Raw genomic sequence first — 20,462 nt, 5'->3', positions numbered from 1 at the left:
CCCTCCTGTTCCGTGGCGAAACCTGAAGGGGTAGGGGTTCACAAGGCACCCCTCTGGTTGCATGCCCCGTGCCCACTCCCGTCCAGAATGCTTAGTTGAATACTTTTCAAAAATATTTACTATTGAGGAGGGGGGGACGCGTCTTTGGAAAACAAAGAGATTTCAATAAGAAAATTAATGATGGTGGGGCAAAACTTGGTTATTATTTTTTTAAACTTAATACTTTTAAAATGAAATCTTTGAGTTAAAAATTCTCAATAGTTTCAGCTAATTAGTAAGCTACTCCTCCTCCGTTCTATTTCTTTTTTTTTTTCCTTTTTATTTTTCTTTTTTTTCTATTGTTCGCTGAAAATAAGAAATTTTTCAAAATGTAACTCCCCCGAATCCCATCTCCGCTAAAAGCATTACGGAGCATCTCAAATTTCGTTTCCTGATCCTCAATTTCGGAAAATTTCGCGAAAGCTCACGAATACGAAACAACATCGCTTGAAAATCACTTAAAATTGCGTTTTTAGAGCTTCAATTTCGAAAGATTGCCGGCCCTAATGTTATCAAATATGGTCTTACAATCACGTTTTTAAGACTTTAATTTCAGAAAATATTCGGGCAAGGACCTCCGAACCTCCTTCTCTTAAAAAAATAAAAAACTTAAATTTAGAATAGCCTTTGAACCACACTTCTCTTACTATCATAGAATACTGCTTAGGTTATTAGGACTTTAATTTTGAAAAATTTTGCAGGGATAGCTCCGAAATTCCCTTACTGCAAAAATCTTCAAAGTTGTTTACAATTGCGTTTTTGAAAGTTCAATTTCGAAAAATTGAAGGCGAGAAAAGGAATCGATTTCTATGTATAAAAAAAGGATCTGGTAGATTTCCAGAGTTCCATCCCTTATCCTAACATCAATAAATATGGCCTATAATCACGTTTTAAGGCTTCAACTTCTACAAATTTCTGTGGAGCCCTTTGTACCCTTTTTCCCCATGACACCTGCAAAGACCGTCTAAAATGGCGTTTTTCAAACTGCAAGTTTCAAAGTTTCTCCGGGAAGAACCCCCCAGACCCCTCATATTAAAAGAGATATTTTTTTCAATTTGTACCCCCCCCCCCCCTCCTAAAACTATTTTCTAGTTACGCCACTGCTTCTGTTGTCATGTTTTGACAGGCATAAAAGTTTATTAATTGTTCATCACTTAGAGATTAGGTAGATATTCAAAGTGACTTTAACTTAGATATTAAAATACACACTGTCGCAAAAAAATATATACACCCAGAAGAAATTGAGCTACTCTCACGAAACTTGACAGGCATGTAGTGTATAAGGAGATAAGAAGATGATTGCAACTTCAGAATAAAAGATAATTTTATTAAGCAGTTACAGCATGCAAAAGGTTACAAACCAGTAAGTAGTAAAGCAACCTCTGACAGCTATACAAGCCGAAACACGACGTGGCATCGAATCAATTAGGTCACTTATGAACCCCTGCGGAAGATTATGCCATAATCTTTGCAACTGCGTCGTTAATTCCCCTGTATCCCAAGATGGCTGCAGGATGGTTGCCTTCCCAGCACGTCCCAGACATGCTCTATTGGCGAAAGGTCTGGTGACCTGGCAGGCCATGGGAGTACGTCATATCCCTGAAGACAATGTTGAGAGTCGCGCCTTATGTGGACAAACATTGTCCTGCTGATAAATGGCACCTGGGCGACTTGATAGCATGAAAAAAAACAATCGGCGTTAAAATGCTGTCCACGTATCTGCGAGCTGTCAAAGTTCCTCGGAGAACAACTAGAGATGATCGTGTGTCTCAAGAAATCGCTCCCCACAGTATCACACCTTATGAAATGGCTGTATGCCGCTCGACAACAAATGCCGGATCGGAGCGCTGGCCGGTGCGCCTCCACACACGTGTACGGTGATCATCAGCACTGAGACTGAATCGGGATTCATCGCTGAAGATCACACGCCTCCAATCTGTTACACTCCAAGCTGCCCGAGGTCGGTAAAAATCCAGTCGACACTGCCAGTGATGTGGGGTCAGTGGCAAGCGTCTTAATGGACATCGGCTCCTTAAGCCAACTTCAACCTGTCGTCTCCTAACGGTTTCCCTTGATACCACCGGATGCCTGGAAGGAGGTAAGTGGCTTTGAATCGATGCTAGCGACATTGTGGGTGCCGACGTGGCCGCTCTTCTGATTGCGCGATCCTTGCGTTCGTTTCTGTTCCTGGGACGCCCTGACCTTTCGCGACGGTAGACTCTCCCTTCCGTGATCCACTGTTGCCAACCCCGAGCAACTACCATATCACTCCGATCGAGGTGGCGGTCGATACTCATGTTTGACCAACCTGCTTCTCTGAGGCCTATTATACGGCCCCTATCAAACTCCGTCAGCAGGTCGTACTGCTGCCGGTTACGTCTTAGAGGCATCTTACCGAAGTCAACAGATTCGATTGAATAGCCCTACATCACAAGTACTCATGTTTTTGAACTCTCCCGTCTGTGCAACTCACATGCTCATAGTGCGCTTAGCCTTGTTTCGTTGATCATTTGCATATCAGCTACCAAACTGCATTTGTGCCCCGAGTTTCATGATTGTGGCTCTAATTCTTCTAGGTGCATATACTTTTTTTTTTTTTTTTTTTTTTTTTTTTTTGCGACAGAGTGTATTTTATTCCTCCAAAACACATTATTAGCAAATCAAAGGAGCTGCTGAACTCGGAATAATTTTGAGATATGAAGTAAAAACGTATACCATATTTCGAAATTAAATATTCACACATTTATTTTGTATAAACTAAATGCCAAACTTTTTTTTTTTTCATTTTATATTTGTCTACAAAATCTCCCTCCAGGTGTTAACTATATTTTCCTAGAACGCCAGAGCATAAAGGCGCTCAAAAGACATTTGCACGACGGCGCCCTTCAGGCTTGGCGCGGCCCTGCCTGAAATCGCGATTTTAAGACTTCAATCGCGAAAAATTCCCGAGGGAGACCTCCAAAATCTCTTCTCTACTTTCCATTACCACAGACAGTTTAAAACTGCGGTTTTTGAAGTACAATTTGGAAAACGTTTCGAGGATAGCCCCGAATCCGCCCACTCTCCCTTATATAACGAAAGAGTATCTACAGTTGCTTTTTTGATATTTGAATTTCGAAAACAATATCGGGGAGGGACCCCCGAATCTTTCCAATCGAAGCCACCTAACCTTTCCAATTATCGTCTAAAACTGTTTTTCTTACTACAATTTCAAAAAAAATTTCATACATTTGAAAGAAAAAAAAATCTGTAAACTTTTTTACTCAAGGTTATACATATTGTAAGTTTTGGGAGGTGAGATGTGTCAACAATCCAACAATATTTCGGTTCAGATAGCAGTAATTAGCCTTATCCTCCCCCCCCCCCCCCCGTTAATTTGTTTGGGAATTAGGAACTCTAAAGAGCATTATCGTTAACCCTATTTGAAAACGAGAAAATTTTTGGGAGGGAATTTGCGTTATTGAGCTTGGGGGGAGGGGGGAGGGGAGGATGGGGCACCCCCGGTATGAAACACGTCTATATTAACGCCGGCAGTATAATATCAAGATATGTCAAGGTTGATGCAAGAAAATTTGCCAGTAGGGTTGCTAATTAATTCAAAAGAAAAAAATGAGACAATTCACACATCAAAGCCAAATTTTCATGCATTGAAACTATTCATATGCACAATATTGGACTTATTTCAAAGCATTTCCTTGCTTTTTGATTTCGAAATGATTTATAATTTCATCGAAGTTTAAGTTTCTTAAAAGCTTGATCTCCAGTGCTAAAACTCCGAGACTAGTTGCATGAGCACCAGGGGTGCCCATCCTCCCCCCCCCCAAGGGAAAAATATCTCAACCCTCTTTTCCTTTTTTTAAATTTTAGCTCTCTTTTTTATTTTATTAATTTTTTTAATATTACTTTTATTTAATTTATTTTTTAAACATTGTTTATTTAATTTGTTTTTTAATTTTTTTAAAATTTACTTTTTATATTTTTTTATTTAATTTACTTTTTATATTTTTTTATTTAATTTACTTTTTTAATTTTTTTGTTTATTTTTAATTATTATTGTCATTATTTTATTTGAAAAGTTCTGTGCTACGCCAATGACATACACACACACACAAACTAAATAAATAAATGAAATAAATATAAAGAGAATAAAAAAGTAAATAATTTAAATTAAAAATAATCAATAAATAAATTTAAAAAAAAAAGTCAAAAAAAATCTCCCCAAAAATATTGACGGCGTAACTTGCGCCATAATCCCCCCCCCCCCTGTGGTCACCCCTGATGGGCGCCCATATGCAAACTTTTAAAGGAGGGCTCATTTATTTTCCCCATGGAAACCGATTTAATTCACTGTTTCAGTACAGATTAGAGTTATTAAAATTTCACATTTTTAATAACCATTCATTAATGGCTGGCAAAGGCCATTGGCTGTTTTTACATTTTCGCAAAGAAAAAGTACTAAAAGCAAGGAAGCTCTAACTTCTAAAAGGGGGGCTTGAGCCCCATTCCCCCCTCATATGAGCGCCCTTGACTTGTTGCCTGTTTCGGAGTTGACTCACGAAAAAGCATTAATAAATGAACGTTCAAGGAGTGAGGACGTTCAGGGGTTGGCAAACGTAACTATATTCATGTTGCATATTTTATGTAAACTGGTGGCAATCTGGCGATAACACATTTACGAAACTAAACATCAAATGCAAATTAAATGAGAAAATATAAAATTTTTCAAGATTACTTTGTTTTTTCGTCAGCAGATGGCGACAAAAAACAAAACAGACGTTTACAAGTTGAAAGGGTTGAAAACCGCCGGGCCGTTCAGTTTGAATCTTGAATTTCTCATCGGCTTCTGTCATTCGAGTGATTCTATTTCAGAGCTCAATTTTTTTTTCGATCATAAATTTGAACAGTTAAAATGGAACGCATTTGTTGCGTCATCGACATTGATGGTTTTCACCTTCCGATAGACGGATCTACTAACAGGTACAAATTTTTTGCTCGAGAATTAGCCTATGTGCGACTCTCCAAGGAGTATACTTTACTGCCGCACTCTCGTAGGTTCGATCTTCGGGGGAAATTCGCCATGGACAAGCTCGACGCGAAATCGAAACTGAAAGTAAATCATCAAATAAAACTGACGGGATTAAGCTTATTCCCGTTGGATGACGAACCCGTGATGGATGACGATGATATCCCCGATTTGATAAATGAAATTTATGCCCGGTGCCGAACTGAAGACATGAATGTGATCGCCTATAAAGGAGGAATCATCGAAAAGAACATTTTGAAGGAATTGAAAATAAAGAGTGTGAACCTGGAGTCTTACGGCTGTCCGCGATTTGAGGAGCTGATCAAGTCGCCGATTTCGGCGATAAAAAATTGCGGTTACCATCGTGAAACAACTGTTTCTGTTCCTCACTGCCCCCTCGCCGAAGTGACCGTCTTTAGGGATTGGGTTCAAATGCAGTGCAGATACAGGTAATGCATGCTTCAAGTGAGATAATATTTTTCCTTTGATTTTGTGGTTTGAATGAAAGCAGTAGCTCAAAATGTCGAACATGTTTTGATATCGTTTGTTCTAGCACATCCAGGTTTTTCAGATTGTTTTTTTTTTTTTTTTTTTTTTTTGAGCAATCACGATTGCTTATTGTTCTCACTTGACTGTTTTGATGTCCTTTGATTTTATTTTCCCACCGCCACCCTCCGCACCATCACCGTCGACCGGCTCCTCACGATGCTGCTCCTATAGCGAAAGCCGTCTCCAGGTTCCATCCATGTCCTACACACGCGCATGCATACACAACAACACGCACACACACACGCACGCACACACATATACACACAAACACATACACACAAGCACATACACACACATACACACAAGCACATACACATACACAAACACATACACACACACACACAAATACATACAGACACATGCACACACATACACACAAGCACATACACACACATACACAAACACATACACACACATACACAAACACATACACACACAAATACATACAGACACATGCACACACACAGAAACACATACACACATACAAACAACTACCCACACACTCATGCCTGCACACAGGCACAAACACATATGCCTACACTCATACACATACCCCCCACCCCCCACATACACACACAATCATACACACAACTACTCACACACTTTGCCTGCACACATGGCTACACACACATACACATACCCCTACACACAACACACATACCCCCAACACACAAACACACACGCCTACATACACACACTCGTGATTGCGAAAAACATAATTTGAATTCAAGATGTCAAAATTCAAATTAATTTTTATTTATTTTTTTTTTCTTCTATGAAACATAAATTGATTTTGAAAAATTAAATATTACTCACCCTGCCCACCCCACTGATGTCATAAAATGATTATGAGCTCATTGGAGAGAAAAGAGCGAAGGGGTCATCTTAGGAATCACAAAATATACTAATGTCAAAAGAAAAAAAACAAGACAAGCTCGTCATTTAGAATTTTTCCGGGGGGGGGGAGGAGGGGGCGAGTATACTCAATGCAAATTTTGATGAAAAACGGCAAAATCTACTCCCACTTTTATGTAAATTTTCAAAGCTGGTGAGGAGGAGGCAAATGACCCCACTAAAAATGATGGACCTGTATGAAGTTGAAAATTTTTCTACATTGAGCAAGTAGTAGGGGAGACTAGGGATACTTGATCCCTCAGCGAAAAATTAACCAAAATCATTAAGTAGAGCTTTGAAACCTGGCAATAATGTTCAAGTTACACTTGTGCTTGTACACAAAAAATGGCACACTTTGTCTTTTTCAGCTATTTTGTTTTACTCAAGAAATGATCGTCTTAAATGTGTCAAGGGAAACTTTTTTTTTTTTGAAGAAAGCATTTTGAAATTTACATTAACTGTTATACACACAGGGGTCTGTCCAGGATTTTTCACAGGGTCCGTTTTTTGTGAAAAATCAAATAATTTTGTGAAAAATGAATTAATTTTGTGAAAAATCAAATAATTTTGCAATTTTTTTTTTAAACGAAATTTTAGAATGTAGAGATGGCACAAACTGCATCAATTAAACTTAAAGTTAGGTGTTTTCCTCTTCTATGTCGAGAAAATCATTCTGGAGTGGTCTAATATTTGGCGGGGGGGGGGGGGACATCGCTCTCTCAAGTATCAATATTTATCTACCATTCTACATTATGTTAAATTATACTAGAAATATTTCGGTACAGTATTTAAAATAATTGTAACAAAAAAATAAATTAATAAAATAAAATTCAGAATAGGGTTCAGCATTTAACTTTTTGACTCAAGACACTCTTAAAAAGCACAGAATTTCGTTTAAAACTTATAAATTCCGTGATTTTAACAAAAATAAAAAGATATTTTAATTGTTTACCTCTTAACAAAGCGTAACAATCATCAAAAATTCTAAAAATCGGATTCCCGTAGCGGATGCAAAGAGATCGCAATTCTCAAAGTGAAGGCACCAAAAGTATAAAAACAGCTTGTGAAAGAAATATTTTTGATAAAATTATTTTAAAATTGCATTTTAGAGTCCTATGCTAAACATTTCATTAATATCTGTGGACACAGTTGAAGCAAAAAATAAATAAATAAATAAAATAAAATAAACCATCTATTCAGCATTTTAATTTTTGACTTAATAACAGAAAATGGAATTTTGCTTTAAAAACTTGAAATGAGAGACATGACTTGACAACTTGAGATGAAAAAGAGAAATAAAAAGACTTTTCATTTATTTGCATCCTAATAAAGCGATGTTAGCTTGAAAAAAGAACAAATTATGATTCTCATATCGGATGTTAAAAGATTACATATTTCAAAATGTAGACATCTAAAGAAAAAAGAAACGGTAATTAAAAGAGTTTATTTAAAGTTAATCATCCTTATTAGCATCGAAAAATCAAAACCCATATAATTTTCTCCCAAAATAACAATTAAACATCGCACCACACCCACCGTAAAAACACAAATATTGACAAGCTGGTAAAATGATGGGAATATTTTCTAATCAAGTCATTATAAAGGTTCAACGCCAGACGCTAAGTGGTGATAATTTTGAAGTTGTCTGAAGCGATCATATTTTTTCCCCCACCCTTACTATCCCTTTGCAGTTCTAAGTTCATTTCGCAGATACATATTATTATTGTTTATTAAATCATGAGAGGGGAGAAAAGTGCTTACCAATGCCTTTTCAGAAAAGCTTACAACAGAACCACTGCTAATTAGCTGTGATAAAACAAAGAACCATTATTTTTATTTGGCAGTTAGAATTATTTATCGCTGGAAGGCTTGAAGGAGCATCAAAAGAGTGCCGATTTTTTTTTTTTTTTTTTTTTTTTTTCAAAATTAGCCGATTTTGAAACAAAATATCAATACATATTATATTAAATATTATATTAAATATATTATATTAAATATCAATTATATATTATAATCTGATCCCTCTAATTTGACTTAAAAAAAGGTTCAAAAAATTATCGGTTTATACACAGAAATATGCGTTATTTTACTTTCAGATTTGCTCTTTCAATAAACAATTTGTGAAAGATCCGATCTTGTTTATTAGAATTTTGTGAAGGGTTCGTTTTGGTTGATCGGATTTTTGTGAAGGGTCCGTTAACGGACCCAAATATCCTGACTTATATACCAGACCCCTGACACAACATAAAAAATAGCGAAGTGTAATTTTAAAAAATAGACAGTTTTTTGATAATTAAGACACATTTTTAGTAAACAGCCACTGATTGTTATTAACAGAGCAAATATGTTTGTAAAAATCTCATATTAGGGATACTTAATCCCTTCGTTTCAGGGATACATGATCCCAGGGATCGAGTATCCCTATAACAATGTAAACACAATGAAAACATTATAACTGTAGTTTACCAAGTTGACTTTAATTTTAAATATTCAAAAACATTTAAACATAGTAACATTTATCATAGTATAAGTGATATTAATAAACAATCACTGCAGTAAACCTACTAAATAATTGAAATATCAGCTCGCAGTTTTCAACATTTTCACTTATTTTTATGTAATACTGTTTCAAAATAATAAATCAAAATTGTTTCACAAATAATTTTCTTAAAAATATATAAAATACATTTTGAAATAAATTTTAAAACCTCAAAATTTTAATGTATAGTGTATTCGATTAATGCTGCGTATAAATGAAACACTAAAATATTGTGTTTTATTTTTGCGCATTTTTTCCATAGATTATGCTAAACATGTTCACTTTTTAAATCAAATAATTAACTCATACTTAAATAAAAAAATTAAATTTTGCTTTTATTCCAAAAAAATATATATACATAGTCTTGAAAGAGGACAATTAATATCTTATGAAGAATTAAGCCAAGCTAGAGATGGAAATGGTTGGGAAATATCTGCAAAATTGACGGGGGGGGGGGGGGGGTGAGGACTTTTCTGCAGCAAAAAAAAAAACTTTTTTTTTCTTTTTGGCAGTTTTTTTTTTTTTTTTTCCCCAAAGGGTTTTGTTTCCACATGGAAAAAAATGGAAAATTGGAAGTTTTCTAGCCCAGAAGGTTATAAAATTTACATTCTAATGTTTCTTTTCTTCAAATAACTCTGTCAATTTCCTACATGAAATCACTAACTTTGATAAATGCAGGAAGCTGTAAGTTTTTAATGTCTCTGTACATCAAGTATTATTTACAACTTTTTCACTAAAACTGAACTAACATTTTTATGCAGGAATCAGTAATATCTATTACAAAAAATGATTGAGTTTAATAGAATACATTTAATCTGAATGTATACATGTTCTCACTTGTGTATGAATGAATGTCATATAGAAAAGGACCCCAAATCCGGAATGCTCGGGATGCCTTTCCGGATTTTGGGTTCTGACTCAAAAAATAGTGAAAACTCTCCTATCGTGCGGTATTTGTCACGTTTTCATTGGTTTTGCTACTGTTCGTGATAATTTTCTTTTATTTTTTGATTAATCTAAATGAAAGTATTGTTCATTTTACTGAAAACAAAAAACGGAAATAATTTGCCGCGGCGTACAGTACACGGATGTTGCTTTTTTACTTCCTTTTACAAAAAAGGAAGTATTGTATTCGCGAAAAAATTTTCACTCAAAAATCGCCCTTAATTTCCATTTTGCTCACCCCCAAATGAATGTTGAGTTTTTTTTTCGATTCGACCACATGCGGAAAAGTGCCTAAGAATGTATAGACACGCGAAATATCCATTTTGACCATCACCGAGGTAATTACAACGACTTTTCTCGTGACGTCTGTATGTATGTGCGTATGTGTGTATGTGCGTATGTATCTCGCATAACTCAAAAATGGTATGTCCTAGAAAGTTGAAATTTGGTACATAGACTCGTAGTGGGGTCTAGTTGTGCACCTCCCCTTTTGGTTGCTTTCGGATGTTCCTAAGGGGGTCTTTTGCACCTTTTTGGGGGGAAATCATTGTTAATTTCGATGTAAACTCAAGTGGCGTTATAATTTGTCGGACACTTGGCGATATATCGCCAGTCTTTTGGTCGCCAAGTTTAGTCGCCAACTTGGCGACAAATTTGGCGGAGTTTTTTTTTTTTTTTTGGTTTCAATTTGGCCATTGTTGGTGATATTTAGAGAATAAATATTGAATCACATTAAAATAGCGAATAATGGGGAAATGACATTAAATTGGAGTAAAAGGAAGTCATGTGATGCACACATCAGCTCGTTATTATTATGCAATGTGCCCATCAATACAATAAAAAATCATATTTTTGCAAAAAAAAAATTTTTGCAATTTTGTTCAATAGGTTTTGTATTGTATACTTATGAGAAGAGAAAAATAATTATTGTTAACCGAAAGTGGATGTTAAAAGATTGCTGAACAATTACAGCAAAACGCTTATTTATGCATAACAAGAGGCATCGAAAGAACGTTTTTTAAAAAAGAGTTGAACTGAAAGTACTGTGTATTCAACAAGTAATTGCCGAATGTTAACAATTTTGAACTTTTAAAACTGAAAATAAAATTTAAAAAAATAAATAGAATAAATAGTTAAAGGAAAATTTTTCGGATTTCGGGATACCGAAATTGGGGTCACATACTGTACTGAAGAAAAAAGAACAATTTTCTGTTTAAAAATTTCAATTTATCTATTTAAAAAAAAAAACTGCAAAAATAGCTCTTGAACTGATCGATTTAATAATTACCAAATTCACACCCTATCCCAAATTATTGGTTAAATGATGATTTGACTGATTTGGATAATTTTTGGATAATTTTTGAACTTTTGAACAAGGAAAGATATTGATATTTATGAAGCAAAAAGGATAGTTTTTTTAATAGCAAATATTGATTGTATATCTCTGTTAATAAGTCAATAAATTAAAACTATGGATTGCATATATTTTAAATACTTAAAACTTCACGCTTTCTAAGAAAACAAAACTGGTGAATGCAATTTTGTTTGTAAAAAATCAAGTTTTTGTTGTTTATTTTCAAGAGAGCTTTTTTTTTCCTCAAAAAAACTAATTCTTTTTTTAGAAGCCTAAAAATTTCCAGAAATGTTGTAACTGTGTGCTGAACAATTCGCTTTCAGGTACTTCTCTCGATCAATTTTAACTTTTATGCATCCAACTACTGACCTAAAAAAAAGCGTGCAACAACTTTCTGGGTATGCCTATACTTTCTAGGAGGTATGCTTAAAGCCTTACCCATTCTTAAAATATCTGTTTTGACAATATCATATTCAGGGTTTAAAAAAATCCGATATTTATTGATATTTACTTTTATTTATCATATATCATTATTAATACAGTAAACTCCCGATTATCGGCGGTCGGTTTATCCGCGGCTCGGATTATCCGCGGGTCTTTTCACTAATTTTTTTTAACGGACATTAAATGTTTTTTAAACTTATGATTGTGTTTTTGTTCGCTTTTAGCTTTTACATATGTATATTTTTTACATTCAATGATAGTAGATGCAATGTAGCAATGTTTTTAGTAAAAATTCAAATTTATGTGTAAGTGTTATTCATATTTTTCAACTATTGTATACAGTAGCACCGTATTTTAACTATTATTCGGATTATCCGCGGTTTTCGGTTATCCGCGGCTACCATGCCACCCTATTCCGCGGATAATCGTGAGTTTACTGTATTTATTAGTATACATTTCATGTAAAAATTAATGTATTTTAAATGGCATTTATATATAAACTAGAAAATCGCCCGTCATGGTACGACGGGTGAAAATTGCTTCTACATTTGAACGAAACAAAGGTCTGTTTGGTGATATTTTGATAGTTGAAGTTTTAACCTTAACTCAAGTGAATGAACCCTCAACTCCAGTAGATAGTGTTCATTGTTGACCACGTTTTCGTTTCAAACAAAATGAGTATTTCCAGTAAAACAGTTAAGATACCGGATCCAGTGCACCCGCGTGGAAATAAAGCATTTTCCTGCATGTTAAACATTACCAAAAAAAGTTACCAAATTATCCTGCCGTGGAGCAAGTTTCATTGTTGATGACGTCAGGAGCGTTACTCGATCATTCGCTATTATATGTATGAGGATGATATTTACAATCATTTGAAATGACATAATTAAACGTTTTAAAAATAAAATATAACATAACGGATACTGATACTGGCTGTTATGTTGGATATTCACTTTTATAATTATGTGCTCTCTAAAACTGATCACAAAAGACATGTGCCCTGTAAAAATCACAGAAAACATCACAGTATCAAATAATTAAATACAAAATGCCTTGTAAATTTAAAACATGAAATAGTTATCTGAAACCATGTGTTATTTTTTTGTATAATATTGTAATATGTATTGTTTATATGTATTTTAGAAGCAGTATTTTAATTTAGGTTTTTATTAGTTTTAATTGAATTACTTAAGCATTTGATGCTTTACTCATTTTTTTCTGGTTTGTTGTGTCGGGTTTCATGGCGCAAGAGCCTTAATAAGCTATACTGCACCAATCTATTTTTTTTTTTTTTTTTTTTTTTTTTTTTTTTTTTTTAGCTACTTTAAAAAAATTTATACAAATCAGAAATAAAACGTAGGAGAAACTAGGCAGTTTTGACCCATAGGGAGACTTGACCCATGAGGATTTTTTTCATGAAAAGAATATTTAGAGAAAATTTTAGTCATTTTTTGGTTAACCACTCATACAACAGTATTTTGCAGGGACAAGTCATTTCAGAATTGTAAGTGCTTTTCAAGAAATTCAGTGTTAAATGATACTGCACCTTAAAAGTAAAGTTTGAAGATTTTGGAATTTTTTAGATTTTAACTTCCAGTTTTCATGGAAATGAATTTTAAAAGTATGCATGCTTTAGTCACTTTTCTATATATAGCTATCTATTGATATACAGTAGTTTTATATAACTTTAATCTAAGTTGCTAAAAATTTAAGGAAAAGAAAGCTAACTAGGGAGCTTTGACCCAAGCTATGTAGGGAAACTTGACCCAAAGACGAATTTGATACTTTTTGTTTAATTTGATGGTTTTTAAATGAATTTGTATTTTTGAATAGATAAAATATTGTCCTTTAGATCTAATGATTTGATTTTATTCATATGCAATGACTCTAATACTGTGAATATGAAGGCCTGATTTTTTTTTTTATGAATAACTTTGAATATATGATATTTTGGTCTAAAAAATTGTTTTTATTAGGGAGCTTTGACCCAAGCTAACTTGGGAGGCTTGACCCGAAGGATAGTTTGATGTTTTTTCAATTAGTTTTTGTTTATGAATAACTAAAATATTGTAATTTAGGCCTTATGATTTTATTGTATTTAATCAATAATTCTAATATTTCGAATATGAAGGGCCTGATTTTTTTTAACTTAATTAATAACTAAAATATTTTAATATTTTGGTCCAATAAATTGTTTTTATTTGACAAATTACTAAAATATAAATAATCTTTAAGCCCAATGATTTATTACTTATTAAAATAACTGAAATATTGTTTTTAAGTCTGAGCTGATAAAGTTTTGAATTTGACTTCTGATTTTCTGCTGATGTGGGGTAAGATTAACTTTAAAAAAATGTTTGCTCACTCACTTCAAGTACCAGCTATCAAGCAAAAAAGACCATCAAACCTGCGTTTTTGATTTCAGTATCTATGAGTCTTCTTACATTCAAGAAGATGGGTCATGTCTCCCTAAGGGTTAGGCAAAGTCTCTCTAGATCTAGGGACACTTGACCCACATGCAGTTTTTTGTACCATTTCTACTTACTAGTTAAAAACCGAAAATTGGGTCAAGTCTCCCTAGTTTCCCTTGCGTGAGACCTCACAACTTATTACGGGGGAAGCGATACTTTCATTTTTGTGCATTTTACTTTTTGGTGGGATAGATGTCACTTAGCAGTATTTAAAAAATTCAACATTGCTGTTAGCAGTTAAACACCAATTGAACACTCATGCAATTATCTCTAAGAAAGTTGTCCGTCTCTTTCAACTTCAGATATTCTTTGAGTTTTCTTTAAAGATTGCTGAATTCCTTGATTTTTTCACTTTTTTTACAAATTTGATTCATTTCCATCTGTACTCAAATCGTTTTCATGATCGAAAGTCCGACTCTTCATGAGTACGAATACTTTCTTATTTTTTGCCTTCTTTTTAAATCTAAAAAAGTCAATACTATGCATTTATTTTTAAAAAATGCATCCTATTGAGGTTTTTTTTTTTTTGGTTTTCTTTTTAAAGAAAAGAGAAAAAAAAGTATGTGTACTCATGAAGAGTCGAATTTTCGAGCATTTATTCTTAAAAAAATGCGATTTTTAAGCATTTATATTCACCTAAAGTAAAAAGAAGCAAAAATATAAAAATATGGCGTTTAACTTATTTTTTATTATTAAAAATTGAGACAAAATCAGCAGATTTTAATTTAAATGAAAATATTTAGCCAAAATTGAGGGGTCCAAAGCCTGGTTCTGGTCAGCCTGTGCAGTAACTATGCCCTGATTAGTAATTATTTCTACCCTCGTATTGCCCTATGACGTTTTATTCACTTGTTTTTCTTATTTCTTAATCTTTGTTTTCAGCTATTAATAATTGTCAAAATCTTTTACTTTTAAGGGATTCTCATAATGAGGACGATGATTCAGAATCAACAAGTGAAGAATCTGATTCAGAAAATGAAGATTGAAATATTGGTAAGCTATTTTTTGCATTAAATTAAGTTTATCATGTCCAAACCTTTTTGATTCCTTGTACGAAATAATAGTCAAGTCCCGACTTACGCGAGAGATGCATTCCAAGACTTCTCGCGTAAGTCGAAATTTCGCGTTGTGGAAAAATATATGTATACAAATTTTTTAGAAGCGTACCAAATTCATTCAGACACTTATGAACACAGCTCAAACTGCTTTAAAGTATTCCTCAACTACACAGGTCATTTTCTTACATAAATAACTGAACTTTTACTGTATTTAAAAATAAAAAATTGTTTTATTCTACATTAAATATTAAAGATGCACAAAATGAATAATCAATGGAAGGGAAAGACGTAAAATAAAACAACACGGTTTGCATAGTATGTAGTAATAACAAAATGCTGCACTATAGTAGTGCTGTGCAGTAGATACAGTAACAATATTTGAGAGTTAAAAATTGAAGATAATGATGATCCTCCATGCTCCATAAGATAATGCTCCATGATCAGATAGTTATTCTTACCTGATAAATTTTTAAATACGGTTGCTTCGCCGTTTCTTTTTTAACGTTTCAATTTGTGGCAACAGCCAATCTTCCTTATCTCTTTTTTCCAGAATACAGGAACAGTTTCCATTTTCATAATATTTACTTTGCTAGACTGCAATGCAAACTTCAATATTGAAATTAAGTTCTGAACTTTTACGAATAATTTTTTGTTTTGACTTTTAATTTACATATGGAATTCGTACTTATTGTCGCGCTACAGTCGGCGTTTTGTAGTTGTTCAAGCATATCAAGAATCTTAGCCTTTTTTAAATCAGAAATATTCTTTTTCTTCCCATCTTCACAAACGTGAGATGAAGGTGCCACTATGGTGCCATTATATTTCATCAAATTTAATATTTAGAATGAAAAAAAATGAATAAATGAAAGTTGCTGAGTGGTTAGTTGATGCACTAGCAACGCGATGCGCAGACAAGTTTGCTGCGTAAACTTTCGCTGCCAGTGATGCTTAAAGGGATGTAATAACACTCACGAAATCAATATTTAGTGGCTTATAACGAAGCCGATATTTCCTTCCGAAAAATCTCGTGTTGTGTACGAAAAACTCGTTTAGCTCTAAAATTCGTTGCTCGTTAAAAAATTCGCGTTATAGCCATTTCGCGCAAGTCGAATCGCGTTGTAGCGGGAGTCGCTGTATTGTAGTTACAAAAGATTTTCTTACTTAAATTACAAACTCTCTAATAGCCTGTGGTATTAATTTAGACTGAGGGGACAAAAGATCTGGGATAGCGAGATGTTAACATACAGTGGCGTCGCTACCGGGGCGCAGAGGGTTCGGTCCCCCTTTGGGTGTAACCCGTCTCCGGGGTTACACCCAAAGTGGATTTGCAAGTTTTTAAAATATATAAATACTTCGATTCAGAAGATTTCCTCCAATATGTTATATCATATTTACTCTATCAAGCTCAGTTGCATCATCACGACGAACCTCTTCTTCCCCAAACATTATCAAAGCTAATTTAAAATGCATTTTTAAGACAGCAGATTTGAAAGTTTTCCGGAGGGGGGGGGGGTGGAACTTCTAGACAGTGATTATTATACTCAGCACTGGAACCATATTGTCAATACTTAGACTTAGTAGTGACTTCCTCTCAAACCAAAAAGCCGAAACCCATTATCTTTCCATGTACCATGTGTTTGAAATAATTGAGGATCGATCAATTTCATACACCCCCTTACTCTTCTGACCTCGTGACAGCCCTGCACATAGGCGTCTAGGGCAAGTTACACATAAAAAGAGGTCATAGTTTTTTTATTTTTAATTTGTTGTGCATTAAACAACTTAAAATTTCGTTCAAGTAGTTGTTTCTGAACATTGCATAGAACGCTAAAACTTTTTTTTCCTCGTTTGTAGGGGGGGGGGGCACACCACAAATTTCCGCCCCGGGTGTCACCCATGCTACGTGCGCCACTGAATATACATGTGGTAATAGTGTCGTGTACAATATATATAACTGAGAATTGCTTTGGTAAAAATTTGTATTCAAGTGTATATACAAAATTTCTGGCTTGATTATAGCCGCACGACAGGATTGATGAGACTTTGAACGCGAAACAGTAGTACCAGACTCAATTGGAAATCGCAAGAGAATTCAACATTCTGAGATCCTCAGTGTCAAAAAAGGACCAAAGATACCTAAATTCAGTCATAACCTTCCACCATATACAACGCAGAGGCTGACTATCTGCACTTAATTGACTGAGATCAGCAACGTGCGGGTAGAATTGTCAGTGTTAACAAACAAGCAAAACTTATTGAAATAACTAAGGAAAACAATGTGGGATGAGTGTAGCGCCGGGCCCAAGAGACTAGTAACCCAAACTAGTGTTGGCTCTAATAATGGTTTGGGTTGTTTTTACATGGCATAAACTGGGTTCTCTGGTCCAACTACCACAGCCACTGATTCGAAAAGGGTATGTCAGCCACTTTTTGACCACTTTCAGTCATTCATAAATTCCATCTATCCAAACAATGATGCCATTTTTATGGATGGCAACACCCCGTGCTATATATCACACCACAACCGTTCGCAATTGGCATAAAAAGCATTCCAGACAGTTCCAACGAATGATTTGGCCGCACAGATTCATTCCATCGATCATTTACGAGACATAATCAAGCGGTCAGTTTGCATAAAATCCTGTCCTGGCAACGCTTTCTCAATTATCTACGTCTACGGTGGAATCTTGTCACAATATTTCTTCATTGGCCTTTGAGTGACTTTTTGAGTCCGTGTTGAGTTGTTGCTCTTTGCCGGGCAGAATGAGGTCCTACACGATTTTAGTATAGGTATTCCATGCCTTTTGTCACCTCAGTGTTTATTGGCAATCGTAATACGAAAGTTTAGAGACATGTAAGCACTGTTATGACCCCCCCCCCCTCTAAAGAAAACGTTCTATATGTGAACACAGTCAGAGTGCACCCATGTTCACGCCTATGCTTAGGGAAGAGTCGGGAGGAATGGGACAGCTGCATTTATGCACTGAAATAAACTATAAAGAAATATTTCTTTCTTGTCCAGTGGATGTATTAAATTAGAATCAAATCTATTAGACAAGCTGTCCATCTACTGGACAAGCTAAAAATATATTCCGTAAATTACCGCCATTAGCCAGGGCTAAAGCAGAAATACGTGAAATACACCGCCAGCTCAGTCATTTCCAGCCGAGGACTGCAGTTTCGTGCTTATTAGCACTCATCAGCCCGGCATAGGAAAGTGACTGAGCTTCGGTCACTCGTCTGGTCTGCTAATTCTATATTAGCTACCAGTTTGTTTCGCACTCTTGGCTTCCTTAAGTTGTTTTCCATCGCCAGCTCAGTCACTTTCCTATGCCGGGATGATGAGTACTAATAAGCACGAAACTGCAGTCCTCGGCTGGAAATGACTGAGCTGGTGGTGTATTTCACGTAAGCTGAAAATACTTTTTCTCATTTGATTTCGACAGATAAATGAAGCTGTCCCATTCTTCCCGCCGACCCACTCCTGTCAACTCTCCCCTAAGTGCGCATGAACGAAGGCATAAGAAATCTAATTTTTTCGAAGACTACATCCCGGTCTCGAAGAATTAAGTGAATCTTTAACTTTATTTGTAAAAACTTTGCAACCCTTCCACATTGAATGTTTAACCTTGAATTAGCCCGTAATACTAACACTATATTTTACATATTATGAAAGGATTCCGGGCTGTTGTGCCGTGGTCTGAGTGTATATTCTCCAAACGTTTCGGCTGCATCTGCGGCAGCCATCCTCAGTGGTTCCGAGTTCGTAACTTCCAGGGAAGAGACTTCTTGGCAACTGATGCAAGTGTCGAAGTGCTGTCAACATTTATAGGGCATGGGTCCTCAGGGAAGAGACTTCTTGGCAACTGATGCAAGTGTCGAAGTGCTGTCAACATTTATAGGGCATGGGTCCTCTTGGTTAGGACCCATGCCCTATAAATGTTGACAGCACTTCGACACTTGCATCAGTTGCCAAGAAGTCTCTTCCCTAGAAGTTACGAACTCGGAACCACTGAGGATGGCTGCCGCAGATGCAGCCGAAACGTTTGGAGAATATACACTCAGACCACGGCACAACAGCCCGGAATCCTTTCATAATATTGACACCGGCCGTGAAAGCCTTCACTCTTACTATATTTTACTATTTACACAGTATACAATTGAAGGGTTCAGGGCAGATATGTGACAAGCCGCAAGGAGTGACTTTTCAACAAAAACTTTGTTTCTCATGACTAAAATTGAAATATACATGACAATGAATAGAAGAATGTATAATACTTTTGAAAAATTTTACAAATAATTTTTTATAAGTTAAATGGAAATTCGCCTGTTAAAATTTCACATCATGTGGCATATCACATTCTTGCCCCGAGTGCTTCAATTCTATTAAAACTAAGGAATCAAAGGCAGACTACTTTCATTGACTTAGAAAGTATTTTTGACGTTGGTTAATTTCTGCTGATTGTAGCTCGTGCAGACGGCGGGGAAAAGAGAAAAGAAAAAAACTGAGTTTTTATTAATTACTACTTCTCTCAATTTTAACTTTTATAACTGCTCAAATTAATTGAGGAGCTTCGAATTTTAGCACGAAGAGCAAAACTTTTATAACCGCTGCCGAAATTGAGAAACTTTGAATTTTGGCACGAAGAGCGAAACTTTTGCAACCGCTGCTCTAATAATTTGAGAAGCTTTGAACTTCGGCACAAAGAACGAAACCTTTAAATCTGTACCTCAGAGCCAGACGGACGTAAGGTCCAAAAATTGCGATTTTCCGTTTATTAGTGCATTGTATGTAGAAGTCTATTCCGCATCGAGCCATGTGAACATAATTCTTAAAAAAAATATCCTTTTCAATTTTTTACCAGGGTAAAAGAGCGCGGGGCCGATCCTTTGCATGAGCCAGAAAAAAGTTTTTACTCTCTCCTGTAAAAGTATCATAATGTGACTTACGTTCCTCTGGCTCTGAGGTACAGAAATAAAGGCTATTCTTTTTAATTTAGGAGCTTTGAATTTCGACACAAAGAGCAAACTTTATTTTGAGTAGTTTTATTCTTTTATTTTATTTATTTATTTATTGCGCAGAGTTTTGCATCGGAACGATACGGTAATTCTTCGTATTGAAAGAGCAAATTAAAATTGGAACAAT

At 35.1% G+C, this 20,462-nt stretch overlaps 2 protein-coding genes across 2 annotated transcripts in view; one reads left to right on the top strand and one right to left on the bottom strand.

Moving 5' to 3' along the window:
* The window catches only part of LOC129231451 (thymidine phosphorylase-like), a 67,619-nt gene that overhangs the window by 24,939 nt on the left and 22,218 nt on the right, over positions 1-20,462 (bottom strand). The gene's annotated exons all lie outside the window — the stretch shown is intronic.
* The window catches only part of LOC129231453 (uncharacterized), a 28,909-nt gene continuing 13,239 nt past the window's right edge, over positions 4,793-20,462 (top strand). Inside the window, exons 1-2 of the mRNA XM_054865770.1 lie at positions 4,793-5,511; positions 15,175-15,251. Coding sequence (XP_054721745.1) covers positions 4,949-5,511; positions 15,175-15,244 — 633 coding nt within the window. The 5' untranslated portion in view covers positions 4,793-4,948 and the 3' untranslated portion in view covers positions 15,245-15,251. The remainder of the gene's footprint in view (positions 5,512-15,174; positions 15,252-20,462) is intronic.

This window comes from Uloborus diversus, chromosome 10 (assembly GCF_026930045.1).
Source record: "Uloborus diversus isolate 005 chromosome 10, Udiv.v.3.1, whole genome shotgun sequence".
Classification (NCBI taxonomy): Eukaryota; Metazoa; Arthropoda; class Arachnida; order Araneae; family Uloboridae; genus Uloborus; species Uloborus diversus.
Note: the sequence above shows the minus strand (reverse complement) of the source record. Positions and strands in the feature narration are given on the sequence as shown.